The sequence below is a fragment of the Felis catus genome, chromosome E2, assembly GCF_018350175.1.
Source record: "Felis catus isolate Fca126 chromosome E2, F.catus_Fca126_mat1.0, whole genome shotgun sequence".
In the NCBI taxonomy this organism is placed as follows: domain Eukaryota; kingdom Metazoa; phylum Chordata; class Mammalia; order Carnivora; family Felidae; genus Felis; species Felis catus.
The window spans coordinates 409,803-430,641 of NC_058382.1; the positions used below are offsets into that span (position 1 = coordinate 409,803).

General features: G+C 45.5%; 1 protein-coding gene across 8 annotated transcripts in view; it reads right to left on the minus strand.

Annotated features, from left to right (window-relative positions):
* Positions 1-9,667: 9,667 nt before the first annotated feature.
* ZNF274 (zinc finger protein 274) overlaps positions 9,668-20,839 on the minus strand; it is a 30,149-nt gene continuing 18,977 nt past the window's right edge. For all 8 annotated transcript variants that reach the window (XM_006940744.5, XM_006940743.5, XM_019818470.3 and 5 more), the window contains 3 exons: positions 12,756-12,856; positions 11,470-11,596; positions 9,668-10,997 (listed from right to left, as the gene is read on the minus strand). In XM_006940744.5, the coding sequence (XP_006940806.1) occupies positions 10,096-10,997; positions 11,470-11,596; positions 12,756-12,856 (1,130 nt within the window). In that variant the 3' untranslated portion in view covers positions 9,668-10,095. The remainder of the gene's footprint in view (positions 10,998-11,469; positions 11,597-12,755; positions 12,857-20,839) is intronic.

The following is a 20,839-nucleotide window of genomic DNA, read 5'->3' on the forward strand; positions in this document are numbered from 1 at the left end:
ATCTGTTGAAACTAGGTAAATTTTCCAAAAGGATTTACTACATTCTGGATTTTGGTGATAGTATCCTCGTGGTGTCATTTCTTGTTCCCTTATTTTCCTGTGGATTGGTAGTTGAACCTTGAGGCTTAATTAGATTCAAGTTTGTTATGCTTGCCAATCCTTCATAAGTGGTGCATGTGTTTTCTTTGGAATCATATCAGAAGGTATGTAATGTCTGGTGCACTTCTGTGATGTTTATTTTGATCAAGGGTTGACAGCTTGATCCATTTATTACAGAATTGTCCAGCATTTTTCGCAGAGTGGTTTTCGCAGTCATTGAAGATTGTTGCTTATACCCATTATTACCCGTTATTTTATTAGGAGTTACAAAATGGTTATTTTCTAATTACATCATTTCTTCTGCATCTTTTTGCTGCATCTTCTGCATTCTTCCATAAGGAAAAACTTTCCCTCACAAACATTTTGGTTACTCTAAGGAGGTAGAGTTTATTCAAGAAAAGCAGGATAAATGCTTCATTCTTTGCCTATGCTTTGGGAAAACAGATATATTAGCATTTTCCAAAGGTAGCCAGTGAGTATCTTTTATATACATGATTTTTAACATATTTTATCTGTTTTAATCTATTACAGTGAATAATTTGATGCTCCAACTGTCCAAATGTTGGCCACAAGCAGCTCCCTCTATGCTGACTCCTGTGTCCTTTTGACATGATCTCAAGCTTTTGATAACTTCTTTGCTTTCCAGTCAGAGAAGATGTTGCAAGGCTCATTCTGTAAATTTCCTGCCCCAACCCTGGAATTAGTTACTTCTCTGAGGAATCCTGGTTCTTTTTAGTGGGAAATGTGTTTTAGAGACCTGGGCACTAAGAGTACCATTACTACTAGAGTAGTTATTGTTACAAACCTCTTTTTTTTTTTTTTTTTAATGTTTTATTTATTTATTTATTTTTGAGACAGAGAGAGACAGAGCATGAGCAGGGGAGGGGCAGAGAGAGAGAGGGAGACACAGAATCTACCTCTTCCTTAGGTAAAGGTCCTATACCACACATGGTCCTGTGATGTACTCTGTTGTTCCCACCTAACCATTTGGCTGGGGAGACCACTCTCTGGCAGCTGCCCTGGGCAGTATTGGGTGGCATGATGGCAGTTCTTCCACCAGGCCCCTAGTGATGCCATGTAATCTGTGTCCAGCTTTTTGCTATTAAAAATAGTGCTGCGGGGCGCCTGGGTGGCGCAGTCGGTTAAGCGTCCGACTTCAGCCAGGTCACGATCTCGCGGTCCGTGAGTTCGAGCTCCGCGTCGGGCTCTGGGCTGATGGCTCAGAGCCTGAAGCCTATTTCCGATTCTGTGTCTCCCTCTCTCTCTGCCCCTCGCCCGTTCATGCTCTGTCTCTCTCTGTCCCAAAAATAAATAAACGTTGAAAAAAAAAAAATAGTGCTGCAATGGATACTCCTCTGCCTACGTAATTGTGTATTTTTGCCAGTGTATATTTGGAATAGAAGTGAAAGATAAATGTATATGTACTTTTGCCCAATTCCTCTCCCTTGGGATTGTACCTTACTACATTCTACCAGCAATGTATGGGAGGGTTTACAGTCTCATCACCTGAGTGTGGCAAAGTTTGATGCCAAACTTTGACTCTGTGAATCTGATAGGTAAGAAACAGTATTTCAGTGTAGTTCTAATTGGCATTTCTCTAACTATGAGTAAAATTTCTCTAATTATGAACATCTTTTAATATGTTTAAGAGCCATTTCATTTCTTCTGTGAACTGTTCATATTTTGCCCATTTTTCTATAAGGTTGTTAGTTCTTTTACTCTAGCTTTAGAAGTTCTTGATTAGCAATGTTAACCTGTAGCTTATATTACAAATTGCAATTTTTCGTTTTGTAATCTTTTTGAAAACATTTTTAAAGTTTATTTATTTACTGTTACAGCCAGAGCAAGAGAACGTGTATACATGCCAGAGAGGGACAGAGAGAGAGAGGGAGAGAGAATCCCAAGCAGGAGCCGCACTACCAGCACAGAGCCCAACTCGGGGCTTGAACCCATGAACCGCGAGATCAGGACCTGAGCTGAGGTCGAGAGTTGGACCCTCAACTGACCGCACCACTGAGGCACCCTGTTTGTAATCTTTTTTATATTGCTAATAGTATTGTGGGTTTCTTTCTCATGTAAAAGTTAATCAAATTTATGAGTTTTTCCTTTATTGCTTCTGGATTTTGATTAATGGATAGGAAATATTCTCAAGTTATGGGGCAATTTACCCATGTTTCTTCTAGTACTTTTATGGTATAGTATGGCAATGTATGAATTCTTAGAATTTATCCTAGTGTATGGTGTGAGGAATGACTTCCATTTTATCTTTTGTCCTATGGCTCCATAGTTACACTAGCTAAGTAGCTTACATTTTCCTTACTGTTTTGAGGTACCCCTTTTATCATACACTTAAATTTCTACATGCATTTGAGTATTTCTGGATTTTCTGTTCAGTTGATCTGTATATATTCATGTGTCAATATTACAATTTTTAAGTTATGGATGCTTTGTAGTATGTTTTACTATTTAGTAGAGCATACCTCATTGCCCTTCTTTTTCAGGATAATTCTGGCTGTTAACACTTTTTTTATTGTTTAGCTCTTCTAAATTGGTGGAGAGTTGAAAGAGGAGCTATTAATAATAGTAATAACAATACTAATAGATTAAGGGCTTACTGACTGTCAGCCCTGTAAAGCACATATGTATATTAACTCAGTACTCTTCTCAACAGCCCTATAAGATAAACATTTTCTTCCCTGTTGAGCAGCTAGAAAAACTGAGGCACAGGGATACCTAGTTGACTCAGTTGGTTAAGTGTCTGACTCTAGATTTTGGTTCAGACTTCAGCTGTCTCTGTTTTGACCTCACACTTTCCAGTAGGGTTCTTCTTTCCAGCTTGTCTCTTGGCTAAGACAGAAGACCCTGATGGCAAAGCATTCCCTGAGGGGAACCAAAACTACCGCCCCCCCCCCCCCCCCCCGCCCCATAAGGACTGCCCTGAGCCAGCAAGACCCCACCTGTGATTGACTCCAAGACATTGATTTGACTCCATTGATTTGACTCTCAATATCTACCTGCATGTATCCACCCACCTTTGCCCCACATTTTCCTTTTATAAACACGGAAATATTCTCATCACTTTGGAGATAGTCTTTGAGACATTAGTCCGCTGTCCAACTGGTGTTGGCCTCATTGAAATTAATTAAATTTTTTTTTAAACTTTTTTTAATGTTTATTTATTTATTTATTTTTTTAAATTTATTTTTGGGACAGAGAGAGACAGAGCATGAACGGGGGAGGGGCAGAGAGAGAGGGAGACACAGAATCGGAAACAGGCTCCAGGCTCCGAGCCATCAGCCCAGAGCCCGACGCGGGGCTCGAACTCACGGACCGCAAGATCGTGACCTGGCTGAAGTCGGACGCTTAACCGACTGCGCCACCCAGGCGCCCCTTAATGTTTATTTTTGAGAGACAGAGACAGAGCACAAGTGGGGAAGGAACAAAGAGAGAGAGGGAGACACAGAATCCAAAGCAGGCTCCAGGCTCCGAGCTGTCAGCATAGAGCCCGATGCAGGGCTTGAACTCATGAACCACGAGATCATGACCTGAGCTGAAGTCGGACGTTTAACTGACTGAGCCACCCAGGCGCCCGAAATTAATTCTTTTCTTGTTTCACCACTTTTCTCTCTGCCTTTGGATTTTGTCAGCATTGTGTGGCCAACCCTGGTCTGTTAGGGACCCCTGGAGCCAGGTGTGCTTGCATCCAGGTGCCTGGGCTACAAAAGAAGCTGAGATTTCATGCTGAGTTAAGATGGTTCTTTAGGATAAAAGTCTTTATAACTATAGAGGTTCTTAAGACAAAAGTCTCAGTCCACTGGATTTTGAATAAAGTCACTTTCCTTACCGCAGTGTCTTGCCTCTCCCCTTATATAGGCCTGTTGTGTGGTGAGCAAAACAAGGTTGGACTTGGATAGAACACCATTTTACCTCCAGAGCTGGATGTTCTCTTAGGTCCTCTCCAAGAATAACTTACTTTAATTTGGGCTTTCTTCCCCAATTTCTACTCAGAAAGACTTGAGATGGAAGGACAATGGATCCTTAGTCTTTGAACCGTATCCCTGTTTCAGGTGGATAAAGTAATGATAATGGCAACCATATTCAACTAAAAAATAAAAAAAATACTACATAACATCAAATTGCTACTTTTAATTTTGCTCGTGTTACAACACTAAATTTAGTCTACTCTGTTCATCTACTCCCTGGCCCTTTAGGGTACGGTAAAGCTATAGCTGGGGCACATTGACTACATTTATAGGGATTCTCTCTAATATGAGTCCTTTGATGTTCAATAACATGAGAATTCTAGTTAATTTTCCACACTTGGGACACTCATAAGTTTTCTCTCCAGTGTGAGTTCTCTGATGCCTAATAAGAACTCCAGATGAAAGATTTTCCACACCGAAGGTACTCATGCAGTTTCTTTGCAGTATGAATTCTCTGATGAGTAACAAAGTGAGAACTCCCACTGAAGTATTTCCCACACTGATTACACTCATAAGGCTTCTTTTCAATGTGAATTCTCTGGTGTGAAATAAAGCCAGAGCTCTGAAAAAAATTTCCTATACTGACCACACTCATAAGGCTTCCCTCTATTATGTTTTGTTTGTTTGTTTGTTTTTTGTTTTTTTCTTGAGAGAGAGAGTACGCTTGAGTGTACTCGTGAACAGGAAGGGGGCAGTGAGAGAGGGAGAGAGGATGCCAAGCAGGCTCCACACTGTCAGCACAGAGCCTGATGTGGGGCTCAAACCCACAAACCATGATCTCATGACCTGAGCCAAAATCTAGAGTTGGATGCTTAACTGACTGAGCCACCCAGGTGCCCATGTTATGCTTTCTTTGATAAATATTAAAATCAAGGATGTGACTGAAAGATTTCCCAGTGATTACAACAGAATAGTTTTTTTTTTTAAGTATGAGACATCCTACCAAAAGCTCTCCCACATTAATGACATTCATGGGGTCTCTCTCCAGTATGAATTAAAGAATGTCTAACAGGTAAGGAGGGCCAACTGAAAGGGTCCCATGTTGATTACATTCATAGTTTTTCTTGGGTATGATGAGTTCTTTATACAGTTGATTAAACTTAATTGATAAATTTCTTGAAATTGAAGTATTCTTGGATTCCTGAAATAAATTGTTTGGTCATGGTATTCTTTAGATATACTGCTGGATTTGATTAAATATTTTATTTTCAACTCATGTATTTATATTCATAGATGAAGCTGGGTGATACATTTCTTTTTTATACCATCTTTATCAGATGTGAGTATTATGTTATCTTCATTTAATATTTTGTGAAGCTGTTTATTGTGTTGATATGGAATTTTTTTAACAAATTGGAATAGTTTATTCCTTAAAGTTAGGTTTAAAGTCTGGGGCGCCTAGGTGGCTCAGTTGGTTAAGCATTGGACTTTGGCTTAGGTCAGGATGTCATGGTTCGTGGATTCAGGCCCCACGTTGGGATTTGTGCTAAATATTAAAAAGAAATTTAAAAGAAAGGTTTAAAGTCAGCTATAAACCCTAGGCTTTGTGTCCATGTCACTTCCATGGTAATTATTCTATTGGAGTTTTCTGCTTCTTGTTCACTTTTGTTTATTTATATTAGGAAATTTTCCATATAGTTCTGTATAATAGTCTCATAATTCTTTTAATTGCTTCTGTACCTGTGGTTATCTTCTTTCTCATTTACATTATAATACTTTTGCTCTCTCAGTCAGGCTTTTGAGAGGTTTATTACCATAATTTTTCTTTCCCTTTGCTCTCCATTTCATTTACTTTGGCTTTAATTTTCATTAACTTGAATACATTTCTATTTTATTATTTTTGGTTTATTGTACTGTTTCTCCAGTTCCTTAAGGCAAAATATTAATTCCTTAATTTTTGATAATTCTACTTTAATAATACAATTAAGGCTGTAATTTTTCCTGCTATACAGCTTAGCTGTGCACCGTTTATTATGATGCATCATGTTCTCTTTTTTTTTTAATTTTTTTTTTAATATTTATTTTTGAGAGAGCAAGACAGAGCACAAGTGGCAGAGGAGCAGAGAGAGTGGTGGACACAGAATTCAAAGCAGGCTCCAGTCTCTGAGCTGTCAGCACAGAGCCTGCCGCAGGGCTCGAACTCACTGACTATGATATCATGACCTGAGCCGAAGTCGGACGCTTAACCAACTGAGCCACCCAGGTGCCCCATGTTGTGTTTTCTTTTTTAAGGGAGTTAGTAATCCAATTTTATTTTCTCTTTGGTTCAAATATTTGAAAGTTATTTCTTAATGTCCAGGAAATTAAGATATTTTTGATAATTTTATTATTTACTCATACTTTTATTAATATATGATCAGATAAGTCACCTGTGAAAATTTATACTTTAATATTATTTGTTTGATTAAGCACACATATATTCTTGAAATCATAGGGCACAAAAATCCTATATATACATCTATTAAATTGAACTTGTTAATTTTATTATTCAATTTTTTCATTAGGTTTATTTCATATACTAGATATGTCTGATTCCGAAGGCAGTATATTAAATTCTTTCTCCATAACTGCTTTTTCTTTGCTTTGCTCTAATCAAGTTCTCCTTGTATCTCAAATTGATTTTTGTGTCATTTAAGTGCCATTTTTTAGTTGTATATAGGTTTTAAATTGTTATTTGTTTTTTAGAGTACCTTGATCACACCAAAATGTCTTTATCCTGATCAACCCTCTAACTTTTAATCCCACTTTGGTTGATTTTAATATTGACACATTTTATTTTGTTTGCTTTTGCAAGTATCCCTTTATGTGGCACTTTATTTACTTCCAGTTATTCTTTAACATTTTGGTTTAGAGCATCTCAAATTAGAAAGGTGTGACTGAACTTTTTTTCACCTAATGTAATGGGCTCTGTTTTCTTGGGAGGGGAGGGTCTGCATTTTTTTAAAAAATGTTTGTTTTTAATGTTTATTTTGAGGGGGGTGGTTAGGGACAAAGAGAGGGAGAGAGAATCCCAAGTAGGCTCCATCCTGTCAGCACAGAACCCAACACAGGGCTCAGTCTTAGGAACCATGAGATCATGATCTGAGGGGAAATCAAGAGTCAGACGCTTAACCAACTGAGCCACACAGGCGCCCCTATCCTCATCCATTTCTGCAAGTGCAGCTGTCTCTTCCCCCAGAAGTTAGATTTGCACACTTTTCTACCGGACAGCAGTCTTTGTCCCAAGGTCACAGAAGAGTCTGAGCTGAGCATTCTACTCACTCATCAAGACTGTTAGACTTTTCCTACCTAATCAATCTCCACATGTCTGTGAGACTGAGAACCATTCCACTAGCACCAAACTAGTTCCCTTCAGGCTGCCAACCCTAGGCAGAGTGCCTGTTCCCACTCCCTCCCCCAGATCCAGTGCTTCCCAGTGAGATACACCATCCCTTTGGGCACAAATCAGCACCCACTGGTGGAAAATTGCAAATCACATATACCCCCTGCATTCGTTTGCTATTACTGCAGAAACAAATTACCACAAAGTTAGTGGCTTAAACAATACAAGTTTATTATTTTAACATTCTGGAGTTCAGAAATCTATCACTGGACTGAAATCAAGGTGTCTCCAGGACTGTGTTCGTTCTGAAGACTCTAGGGAATGAGCCCATTTCCTTGCTTTTTCCAGCCTCTAGAGGCCACTCACATTCCTTGTCTTATGGCCATGTATCACTCCAATCGCTGCTTTTGTCATATCTTCGTCTCTTATTTGGATCCTACTGTCTCCTTCTTATAACGACCCTTGTGATGACATTGGGCCTATGGGGATAATCCGGGATAATCTCAATATTTCAAAATCCTAACATAATCACATCTGCAAAGTCCCTCTGGCCATATGAAGCACTATTTTCACAGGTTCTGGGGCCTAGCAGTAGACATATGTGGGGGGGTCATCACTCTGCCTCCCCCAATCCCCCAGGAGATTCAGGCATACTGAGGCCCAATGGCAAACTTTTGAGTGTAATGGTGGGTGCTGCTGATAATGAATTATGTGTGGCTGGGAAAAGATGGGAGACCACCAGCTGCATATATTCAAATTCTGCATCATCTCATCCTACCTTAAGGAAAGTGGGAACTCTTCCATTCACTTCAGAGATAAATTTCTCAGCTTCTAAAGCAGTCAACTGGATTTCAAATTTGGATGTTAAAGTGTCCATAGCCTTGCAGTTAGTGATCCCAAACCTCAGGGCCCCAGATGAGTTACTGGGCAAGCCTACCCTCATCCGTTCACCTCCTCTGAAGGGATGATTTCTCCTCTCCTCATTCACTACCCAACATCTTGCAGCCTGGTCACAGTTTCAGCTGACCCCACCATTTCTCATTTCGCTGAGGAAACAAGTCCTCAGCATCCTTTATGACCTCATTTCATGGAAGTTACATGGTGTAACTTCTGCTGACCCTATTGGTGGAAGCAGTCACAAGCCCAGCCACATTCTAGGAATGGAGGAAAGGCAAAGAGTCTGTGGCCATATTTGAAACTGCCATAGATGTGAAAGCAGTCAGCACACCTCCTTCAGTGACCATCTTCTGGCAACAAAACTGTATGGCATTTCAGGATTAAGTGACCTCATTTGAGCACATGGCTGTGGCATTCCCCAGTGGACACTGGGCATCATGGTGAGGCCACTCCCCCAAGTAAATAGACATCCCTACATCATCAGTACTTGGAGAAGGAGCTGCTGATGTTCTCCTGTTAAAGATCTCCAACTGTGTAGTGGGAGGGCAGTGGGGTCCTGGCAAGTTCTTCAGCCCCAAATGTTTCATCTCTCAAAGAAGCTTCCATGGAGATGTGATATAGCAGTCATGAGCCCTGTGCCTGATGCATGAAAAGCAATACGACAGCTAGTGTGCCATCACCATTCCCCAGGCGCCTGGCCTCTGGGCTTCTCTAGTCTGTCTCCAGGGGCTGTTCACTCCTGTAGAGAAAGGAGTGAAACACGCTCACTCCAGATGGCATGACTGTGCCTCACCCTTGTCAGTGTTATGACCCCAAGGGCTCTGAAGGGGTGTGCCCTGTAGCAGTCAACTAATACCTGATGAGCAGAAGTTCAACATCTGACCCAGAGTCTTAGGACATAGTTTGAAATGTTATGTACAACTTGAGAGAGCAGAGGTAGAGTCATGGAGCAAGGACTGGATGGGTTGCAGGTTACAGGCTGTGTGACCTGGAGAAAGGATTTTAATCTATCATCTCTTGTAAAATGTGAAACATGGGCACCAACATGAACATTTCTGGGAAGCTCCCCATCCCCCCTTGCCGGGGGTTTCCCTCTTTCTAGGCCTCCAATGGTTGGTTGCTTAAGATGACCATTCCCTGAATCGAACATTCCCTGCATCCTGATGATGCTCTGAGGATCAGGGTTAAGATGACCCACTCATCCTAACTCATTTGGAATCTTGGGCCAGAGGGACTGTGGCCTTTTGCAGAGTCTGCTAGAACTGGTCTGACAATCTCCTTCACTTTGTTTTAACACTGCTTATTTTAAGTATCAAATTATTAATGAAAGAAATTTAATAGGTGGAAAAAAACCCAGAGATTTCTATCACAGAAATATATAGTTTATTTATCTTTGTTCTCTTTTAGTCCTTGTCCATATGCATAAATACCACAAATATAATATCAGTGCACAGACTTTTTGGTACCTGGCTTTTTAAACTTACATTATAAACATGGTCAGGTTTCACTAGTATCACTTTTAATGACCAAATGAGCAAACAAATTATAACAGCAAATCAAGTGAGTGAAAAATTAAATGTTTTTCCAACTTATATTCACTAGCAACAACTCCTCACCAGTTTTCTCATTTACTTGTGTGCAGGGTGGTCTCCCTGGTTGTCCTTTGGTCTTGAGAACGTCATCACTCAGTGCTGCTTTTCATATTCAGTTCCAAATGCCAACCACGCCCGTTCGTGTTACATTGCAGGATCAGGCTGAAAAGGCCATGTCTCTTCAACCGGCTCAGCTTGAGGGCTATGAGGTAGGCTGTTTCTTCTTGCATTTCACCCCACTGTGCGTCTTCTGATGCCCAATGAGGTGCGAGCTCTGGGTGAAGGCCTTTCCACATTTGCTGCACATGTAGGGGCGCTCCCCCGTGTGCGTTCTCTGGTGCCGGATGAGATGGGAGCTCTGGCGGAAGGCTTTCCCACAGTCCTGACACTGGTAGGGCTTGGCTCCGGTGTGAGTCCGCAAGTGCTGGGAGATGGCCGAGCGGTCATTGAAGGTCCGCCCACACTCGTGACACTCGAAAGGCCTCTCTCCGGTGTGGACTCTCTGATGTTGTGTGAGGGAGGAGCTCTGAACAAACGCCTTCCCGCAGTCCTGACACACGTAGGGCTTCTCTCCTGTGTGGATTTTTTTATGTACAGAGAAATATCTTGGATTCCGGAACGTTTTGCCACATTCACTGCATCGGCAAACTTGGCTCCCTTTGTGAATTCTTGTGAACGTAATCTGCTGAGTGCTCCGGCTGAAGGCTCTCCCACAACCACTGTTTTCTCTGGCTTTTTCCCCTTTGTGGCCCTTCTGATGAATTTTTACACATGGACCACGCGTCACCTTCTTAACCCGCGAGCCACGCTTGCGCAAGCGTTTCCTGGGCAGAGTTTTCTGGAGTGAAATAGGGCTGGTGACAAGGCCAGTGTTTGCCTGGGACTGGGGGCTTTTCTGAGGGAGGGTTTCTTCCTGAGTGAGCTCCACTTGCTTCAGTGCTGTGTCCAAGACTTCCTGGGTCCCACCCTGCAAGATGTCTCTTGAGGTAGAGGACCAGGTGTCATCCCTTGAGAATTCTTCCATTTTTAGGTCAGGGGCTGGTTCTTCCTCAGGGATGTCAGACTTTGGAGTTAACTCTTTACTTTCCAGTGTAGTCTCCCACCCTGAAAGAACCCAAAAGATACAGATACTATAGAGAGAAAGTGGTAAAAGGGGCTATCAGTATGACATCATCAAGTATTCAGAAGCTGGGTGTTTTTTTGTTTTTGTTTTCCAGGTACCGTCACGCGACCTGAGGAGACTACAGAAAGAAGTGAAGTAGCAAAGAGGGGAACACCAAGCTTGGCAGTCAGGGATGGGGCAAGAACAGGGAGCACTCTCCCAGCTCTCTGACTCCTCATATGCCTTCAAGGTGGGCGGTAAGTCAGTCTTTCCCTGGGCCTGAGCCTCCACTGTCCACACAATGCCCACCCCTTGAGGTCCATAGGACCAGTTGAAAGCATGGATGGTGCAAGGAACTCTTGTCAGCATGTCCAGTGCTCACACTGGGCCCAGAGAAGGTGCAGGGCCCAACTCAGGGCCCCTGAGGTTCCCAGTCCCAGAAGGGTGGAGTGGCCAGCACGGGCACAGCCTTACCCACAGACACCAGGTGTCCAAAGGTTTCTAACATCACGTCGTGGTACTCGGTCCTCTGCATCGGGTCCAGCAGCCCCCACTCTTCCTTGCTGAAGTCCACAGCCACATCGAGGAAGGTCACTGGTTCCTGCAATATCACTCTGTCTGATCAGCAGGAGGGTCATCGACAGGAACAGATGACCAGGGCCTCACAACAGAGTCTGCTGTGCTGAGGACACCCCTGCTTTGGAGTTTGCTCAGAAACACTGACTTGGGCCCATAAGAGGCCCAGTGGGTCCCCTATCACAAACCCAGAGTCTGGGGCCCAGGCTGGAGGCAGAATCTACTTCACTAAGAGCTACAAACGCCATGAGCAAACTGCCTCCCTTGTACCCCGGCCTATGTGCAGCTCATCCTTTCTGTGCAACTTCCCACAGAAGACTGCCCCTCAGACCAGCCCTGCTTGCTAGGCACGCTCCCTTCTTCTGGGAACAGCCCCTCTGCCTGTGAAGGAACCATCCCTGCCTTTGTGGATGGTGGCTGCCGGAGGGTGGTGTGTCCAGAGGCGGTGCCAAGATCAGTCCTTTCTGGGGAGCTGGCCAAAACTCTGGCAGGAAGAGGCCTCCCCATGGCATTCTGCCTGGATCTTTGGGGGCTTTTACCCACCAGGGGCAGAGCCTGCTTGAGAAGGAATGGGAGAAAGCAGAGCCATGAGACCAGGACTGGAGACACATTCCTCTCTCATCACCTGGAAGCCCCTGAATACAGTCTTGCCTGAAGCCTATCACAGACCACTCATTACATGAGAGCCAATAAATTCACCCTATGGTTGAACCAGTTGTGAGCCATCTGCAGCAGAAAGAGTCCTGACCAATACCACACATCACTCTGTCATATTCTCTGAGCCTCAACAGTCGGCAAGACACAGCCAGTGCTTTCATCTATGCCCCAGCTCTGGGATATTTTGAGGCAAATTCCAGATATTTTTTCCATCATCAATACCTAAGTATGCATTTCTGAAGGACAAGGGCTCTCTTGTTCTAACACAAATTCAGATGTGGTCTGCATGTCCCTACCTGGGGCTCCCAAGCATCTATAAACACTTGGCCCCTCCCTTCTCCTCCAGATTTCTTGCCTCCCAGTCCCTGTGCCCTTTCTTGGTCTCCACAGCAGCAAGAAGGCAGCCCAGCCCTTCAGGCTCAGAAACTCTGAAAGGTCTGCCCTGTGGGAGGCTGGGAGGTAGGGGGAAGGTCACCTCATAGGGGACACTGTGACCAGAGAACAAAAGGGTGACACCCCCCACTCACCTCAGGTGGTGCCTTTGCCGGCCAGGTGGTCATGTTCTCCTCCTTCTCTTCCTCAGGAGCTGTGGTCTCAAGAGAGCAGGTGGGGTCCTGGGCGGGTAATGCTGTGGGGAGACACCAGCACAGGGGATCAGCCGGATGTGGTGCCACTTCCAGGATGGGGCAATGATACCCACATCTCTCTCTGGGACCCCTGCGGCCAGTGCACACATCGTATCTGCTGTTACTTCTGTGAGGGCATCTGTGCCCACCCTTTCTTGCCACCAGCTCAAGTCCCCACTCTGGCTCCTCTTCACAGCCTGTGCCCAAATCCCCACACCTGGTTAGCTCAAGATGCATCACCCTAAGGGTGACTGTAGGGCACCAATGTCCCCATTGCTGAGACCCCTGGCCCCACTCCCTCCCTCTCCAAGGACTGTCCTGGATCCTGTCCCTCTGAGACAGCTGCCTCATCTCTCCATTTGCCTCAACAGCTGGCCTCACACTGTTCCTCAGAAGCAAAGACCCCTTTTCTAGCCTCCGAGTATGTTGCCTCTTTGCCTTCCTTGTCCTCTTCCTCTTTGCCTTCTTCCATGGACTTCCTCTGACCCCCGGGACTGGACCCACTCTCATAACACACACCCCTCTAGATGAGAATTTTATCAAGTTTCCTCCACCTTCGAAAACCATTCTGCCTGGCCTTCCAGCCCCTCTTAACCACAGCTCCTTCATGCCTGACTCTCCTCATCTATTGCTGCCTGGTACATGGTCTTCCATAAGGATGATTCCACCCCTGCTCTCAAGGGGGAAACACGATGTGACCCATTCTGGCCCACCAGTCTGCCACCTCCTCCTGGCCACAATAATTAAATCTGAGATGAATACAGGGCACAGAGCTAGACAAGCAGAGCCAAAGAGGCTTTTGTTAGAACATTTCTGTGCAGGGAGGCTCCCTACGGAGACATCCTGCCTGTGAGTGAAGCTAACGGAGGCCAGCAGAAGTATGATAGCAGAGAGAGAATGAGTCCTGAGAATACTACAGGAGCCCCTGGGTCCACCCGTGCCTGAAGCTAGATCACCCTGGGACTTTTTCAGTAAATTCTCCTCCCCTGGCATTCACAACTGAGAGTCGCAACTAACTCACTGATAATGAATGTAGGATTCTCAGGGTTCTCTGGAAGGCCTCTCTTCCCGCCATCCATTATAATATGAATTGATTTCATTCACCCCCAAGATGTGAAATGTAAGACAGACTGGCTTTTGTCTTAGGGGCTTCCCAACTGTCTCCTTGGCACCTCTATCAGTTTCCTATTACTGCTCTAACAAATTGCCACAATGGTGCCTAAAAGCAAAGTTGCTTTCCTATGATTATGGACATCAGGTCTGACGCCAGCCTCACTGCACTACAATCAAGCTGGTGGCAGGACTACCTTCCTTCAGAGGCTCTAGGGGAAAATATGTTTGTCATCTTTGCCAGTTTCTGGAGGCCAACTAAAATACCTAGCGCCCAGCCCTTCTTCGTGTCTTCTCTGCCCTGAACTCTCGTGCCTGCCTCATCCAAATAACACAGTATAATCTCCCCACCTCAAAATCTTCAATTTAATAAACTGCATCTGCAAAGTCAATTTTGCTGTATGAGGTTACATATTCGGGTGAGCAAGTGCTCCATGGCACTCAGCCTGACAAATCAAATTTCATGGAATCTCACCCCCAAATGTACTCCCATCCCAGCCCCCCACCGCTGTCAGTCCTGCCCAAGCCACCACACCTCTCGGTGGGCATGGTAACAGCTCTGGGTGGCCAATCTGATTCTCATTTTGCCCTTGTTTTTTGCCCACCAACCATCGCAAACTGCAACCTGGTAAATCTTTTTTTTTTTTTTTTTAAGGTTTATTTATTTATTTTGAAAGAGAAAGACAGCACAAGAGCACAAGCAGGTAAGGGGCAGAGAGAAAAAGAGAAAATCCCAAGGACGCTCCATGCCATCAGCACAGAGCCTGATACAGAGCTTGAACTCAAGAACCATGAGATCATGACCTGAGCTGAGATCAAGTCAGATGCTTAACCGATTGAGCCGCCTGGGTGCCCCCTGTAAGGGTTAATTTGTAGTGTAGGGCTAACATCTAGCTTGAAAAAATAACAGCTTTGTTCTGACACTGAAGGTCAAGAGATAACAGCCTTGCTTTACTCTTGTAAATTATGCTTCATACTCTTGTAAATCAGTCTTCGCCAATGAAGGAAACAAAAGCTCAAAGAAAAGAGCATCAGAGGCAAGGTCAAGGAGATCCACTGGTTGCAACTAAGCGGCAGAAAGTCTAAAATAATCACCTCATCTGGCAACTGTTTCTAACTCATCTGGGAACTGTTTATCTGTTCTGTTCCCAGGTGATGATAAAACGATGTGATCGGCCATAAAATTATCAAGAGTGTTGGCCCCGATCGGTCAGCTTTGCCTCTCACTGCAATGAACTTTGTTGTGACTGTCACTGGTGCCCGTAGCATTCAGTTTCAGGAGTTGTGTGGATGCAACATTTGGTGCATTGGCCGGGAAAGTTAAAGTTCTGAAACAGGGCCCTTTCCCCGGATTGCTCTGGCGACCCCTGGGAGGAAGCTCGGGATTGGGAGAGGTAAGGAATTCTTGGGGCGCGCCATTTGAATGACTCAGGAGGGTCTGCCTGATGCGGCTATAGAACCAGAGTCAAGGATCCTACTGGGACGCCGGTGGACCCCATTAGGTTTGGTTTTTGTCAAGAAGGATCCTATTTTCAGGTGGCTGCGATGGCCTACTGGCCTTGAGATCTCGAACTTGTGTTTCCTTTGTGTCTTAATTGTCTTCTTCCTGTTGACTGGCTGTGCGTCCTTGTCAGTTTTGCCTATCTTTGTCATCGGTCAGAATCAGACTACCCCCACCCCGCTGAGTCTCATACTAACCCATTTCCAGGACTATAGGAGAGCTGCCTCAGTTTTCAGCCTCCACATTAAGAAGCCAGTCCTTCAAACTCTGCAAGGTGGAATGGACCAGCTTTCAGGTCGAATGGCCTCCACAGGGGACCTTTAACCTTACTTTGATATATAAGGTTCGTGATATTGTCTTTTCTAGGCACGAAGACCAAATCCCATACATTGGGGCACGGAGAACCCTCATCGAAAAACCTCCAGATTGGTTAAAACTTCTTCCCCTTCCCCCTCGCCTCCCTAAAGTACAGGCTTTGCCACTCAAAGGTCGCCCATCTGGAGCTCAGAATAAGAATCTTGACGAGACTAAGCGGCCGCCCCCTCTATCACCTGCACAGGAGGGGGGTAAAAAAAAAAAAGGAGCTTACCACCCACCGCCCTATAGTTCTCGCCCAAAGAATACAGGTCAAGATGCTTCAGATCTGGAGACAAGCCCGAGTCGGGACACTCCCCTGAGCCCGTCTCACCCCCGGTCAGGGACTCCCTTCCATCCCCCTCCCGCTGCCCTATCCCTTCTTCCAGGGCCACCCCTGCACCCCTGCAGGGTGATGTCCGACCCTTTATGACTTATGTACCCTTCTCCACTAGTGACCTTTATAACTGGAAGCTTCAAAACCCCTCGTTCTCAGAGAAACCCCAAGCATTAATTTCTCTTCTTGAAACTATATTTGTGACCCGTCAGCCAACCTGGGATGACTGCCAGGTTCTCTTCACCACTGAGGAGCGGGATAAGATCCGTCACGAGGCCCGGAAATTAGTGATGGGGCCAAACGGGTAACCCACCAAGGATCCCGCTGGATTCAAGGAAGTTTTTCCTTCCTCGCATCCTGAAAATTGGGACCCAAACGCTCCTCACGGTAGGCGATCATGGACCCTATTTCACCAGACTCTACTGGGAGGTCTCTGAGCGGCCGCCCGCCGGCCCACAAACATGTCTAAGGTAACAAGTAATTCAGGGGACCGAGGAAAGCCCCTCAGCCTTCTTAGAAAGGCTCACAGAGGTGTACCGCACCTTTACCCCTGTAGACCCTGAGGCACCTAAAAATAGAAGGGCATTAAATCTGGTCTTCGTCTTACAGGCAGCCCCAGACTTATAAATGGACATTCATCCCACTGTACCCAATCCTTATACTCTCCTTAGTTTGCTTCCCCCTTCTCAGGCGTATTATACAGTTCTGGACTTAAAAGATGCCTTCTTTGCCATCCCGCTGGCCCCACAAAGCCAGCCACTATTTGCATTTGAATGGACTGATCCTGAAAAGGGACAGCTCACCTGGAGGCAACTCCCCCAAAGATTTAAAAATTCTCCTCTTTTTAATGATGCCCTGCACCAGGATTTAGAGCCATTTCAAATCTCCAACCCGCAGGTAACCCTATTGCAATATGTGGAGGATATCTTGTTGGCGGCCCCCTCTCATTTAGAATGCCTGAGTGCCACCAGAGAACCCTTGAGTCTTCTGCAAAAACCGGGGTACCGAGTGTCAGCCAGAAAAGCGCAGATCTGTCGTACTGCGGTGATTTAAGTTACAACCTTCAGAAGGGAAGTGCTATCTCGGTGAACAAAGAATTCGGGCTATACTCGATATTCCTCAGCCTAAAACCCGCAAACAAGTTCGCGAGTTCTGGGGGCAGCAGGCTACTGCAGAGTATGGATACCTGGTTTTGCTGAACTGGCAGCCCCTTTGTACGCCACTCTCAAGGGGTCTCCGGAGTCCTTCACGTGGGGGAGACTCAAACTAAAGCCTTCCAAGCCTTCCGAGAGGCTCTCATGACCCCACCGGCCTCGGCCCTGCCAGATCCCACCAAGCCATTCCATTTGTTTGTAGCCGAAAAGAGGGGGGTAGCCGAGGGAGTTCTGACTCGGCGCCTGGGACCTTGGTGCCTACCGGTGGCCTATGTATCCAAGCGGCTGGACCCAGTTGCTTCCGGGTGGCCCCCACACGTTCAACAAATTGCCACCACCCCGCTCTTAGTTGAAGACGCAGACAAACTAACCTTGAGGCAGGCACTGTCTGTCACCGGGCCCCACGAAGTGGAGGTTTTACTGTGGGCTCCCCCAGAGCGATGGCTGTCAAATGCTCGGATTACCCAATATCAAGTGTTGCTACTCGACCAGACCCGAATACGTTTTTGTGCCCCCGCAGCCTTAAACCCAGCCACTCTGCTGCCCGAAGGACAAGGTCCCCCTCTGCACTCCTGCCCAGAAAGCTTGGCGACGATCTCCTCCCTCCGCTCCGCTCTTACGGACGTTCCCTTACAGGACCCCGATATCAGCATGTTTTCAGGCGGCAGTAGTTTTGTGTTTCAAGGGCAAAGGCACGCCGGCGCTGCAGTGACGACGGACCGCGAGGTTTTATGGCAACAGACCCTTCCCCCGGGAACTTCAGCTCAGCACGCAGAGCTCATCACTCTAACAAAAGCCCTCCAACTCGGAAGAAACAAGCAGTTCATATTTATACAGACAGCCACTATGCTTTTGCAACCGCGCATGTATACGGATCCATTTATCAAGAGCGCGGTCTCCTCATGGCGGAAGGCAAGGCCATCAAAACTAAAGCTGAAATTTTAGATCTTCTAGCAACCATCTGGGAACCTGCGAGGCTGGCAATCATTCACTGCTCAGGACGTCAGAAAGGCGACTCCCTAGAAGCAGTTGGAAACCGCCTGGCTGATGCAGCAGCCTGAGAAGCTGCCCCAACTAAAAGTAAAAGTGCCTTGGAGCTACTGATCTTGACGGAGGGAGCCCAGTTACACTCCTAAAGATTTGGAGTGGGTTTCAAGAAAAGGGGGAAGTATGATGCCGGGACAAAAGTGGTCTCAGGATCCTGAAGGTAAGATCCTCTTACCCACGGCACTCGGGCGGTGCATGGTGTGTCAGCTCCACCAAGGGACTCATCTGGGAAAAATGAAGATGGCGGAATTAGTGCGGAAGAAGTTCAGGGCACAAGGGCTGGGAAAAGAGATTGAAGAGGTGGTTGAAAAGTGTGCAAGTTGCGCCCAAGTAAATCAGGGTGCAAGTAGGAAGGTTTTAGAAGCTAAAAGAGATAGAGGAACTGAGCCAGGCCAGTTTTGGGAAGTAGATTTTACTGAAATTAAACCAGGGAAATACGGATACAAATACCTGCTTGTTTTTGTAGACACCTTCTCTGGGTGGGTCGAGGCGTTCCCCACTAAATCAGAAATGGCTCAGGCGACAGTTAAGAAATTATTAAATGAAATAATTCCTAGATTCGGGCTGCCTCTGAGCATAGGATCGGACAATGGCCTGGCCTTCACGGTGCAGGTGTCCCAGGGTCTAGCCCGGGCATTGGGAATAGATTGGAAATTACATTGTACATATAGACCTCAGAGCTCAGGTCAGGTAGAAAGGATGAATCGGATCCTAAAAGAGACCTTAACCAAATTGTCCCTTGAGACGGGCGAAAATTGGGTTGACGTCCTGCCTTTTGCCCTTTTGCGAGCGCGTTGTACTCCATTTGTCAAGGGATTTCCACCTTATGAAATTTTATTTGGCAGACCTCCACCTATCCTGTCGAGGCTAGGAGGCGATGTAATGGAACAGTTGGAACAGGACCGCTTGCTGGCTTCACTCGTGGCCCTGCAACATGTACAAAAGGAAATAACCAGGGCCTTAAAAGAATCCTTCGCTCATCCTCCTGTTCTTCCCCACCCCTTTCAACCAGGAGATTTAGTCTGGGTCAAGAGGCACGAGCTTAAAACCCTGGAGCCGCTCTGGAAAGGACCACACGCCGTGATCCTGACTACACCCACGGCCGTGAAGGTAGATGGTGTCCAAACCTGGATTCATCACTCTCAGGTTAAAAAAAAAAAAAAACTGTGTGAAGGCAGGAACACCCCAGACTGATTCGGAACCAGATAATGAACAGCAATGGAAGGTCTGAAGGCACTCAGAGGATCCTTTAAAGGTAAGACTGATGTGGGCATAATAATAATAATTGTCTGGGTTTGTATAATGATAAACGTGGGGGACTGTACGGAATTGCATCCCCTATCTTTTTGGCCATACCAATGGGAACTCAGGGACACTGTCACGGGGAAGGTGATAGCATCTAATACCTCTTCCACTGTGCCTTGTTTTTTGTTTGATTTATGCGACTTGCTGAGGGACTCATGGGAGACTTTTAATTACTAATTATAAACAGCCAATGGGCTTCGCTCCTCCGGTCCCCGAAAACCCCTATATGGTTACCTATGGATGTGGACACAGGGATCAAGAACAAAAATTGGTTAACATATCAGGATTATACAGTTGCCCTGCAAATAGAAAGGTCGAATGTGAAGGAAAAGGCCGGCAATAATTGGTATTAGAATTTATTCTCTTGGTCCCCCTGGTTCACATCACTGCTCACCACCATAGCTGGGCCACTGCTATTGTTACTTCTCGGGTTAACTATCGGCCCATGCATTATCAATTGGTTAGTACAGTATGTCAAGAGGCGAGTTGGTGAAATAAAAATTATGATGATTAGGTCCAACTACGTCCCCTTAGTTCCTAATGATGAATCAAGGGATTGATTCACTGACAAGAAAAGGGAGAAATGTAAGGATTAAAGTGTAGTGTAGGGCTAACACCTAGCTTGCAAAATAACAGCTTTGTTCTGACACTGAAGGTCAAGAGATAACAGCCTTGCTTTACTCTTGTAAATTATGCTTCATACTCTTGTAAATCAGTCTTCACCAACGAAGGAAACAAAAGCTCAAAGAAAAGAGCATCAGAGGCAAGGTCAAGGAGATCCACTGGTTGCAACTAAGCGGCAGAAAGTCTAAAATAATCACCTCATCTGGCAACTGTTTCTGAATCGTCTGGGAACTGTTTATCTGTTCTGTTCCCAGGTGATGATAAAACGATGTGATCGGCCATAAAAACTCTGTACCCCAGCTGTTCGAGGCTGCACTCTTATCAAGAGTGTTGGTCCCGATCGGTCGGCCTTGCCTCTCATTGCAGTACACTTTGTTGTGACTGTCACTGGTGCCCATAGCCTTCTGTTTCAGGAGTCGTGTGGATGTAACACCCCCAACCTGGAAAATGTTTACTCTGTCAGACAATACCACATGTCCCTAGAGCTCATGGACTGGTTCCCACTGCTTTACAGTAACTCTTCCCATTCCTTTAGGACAACATGAAAACCCCT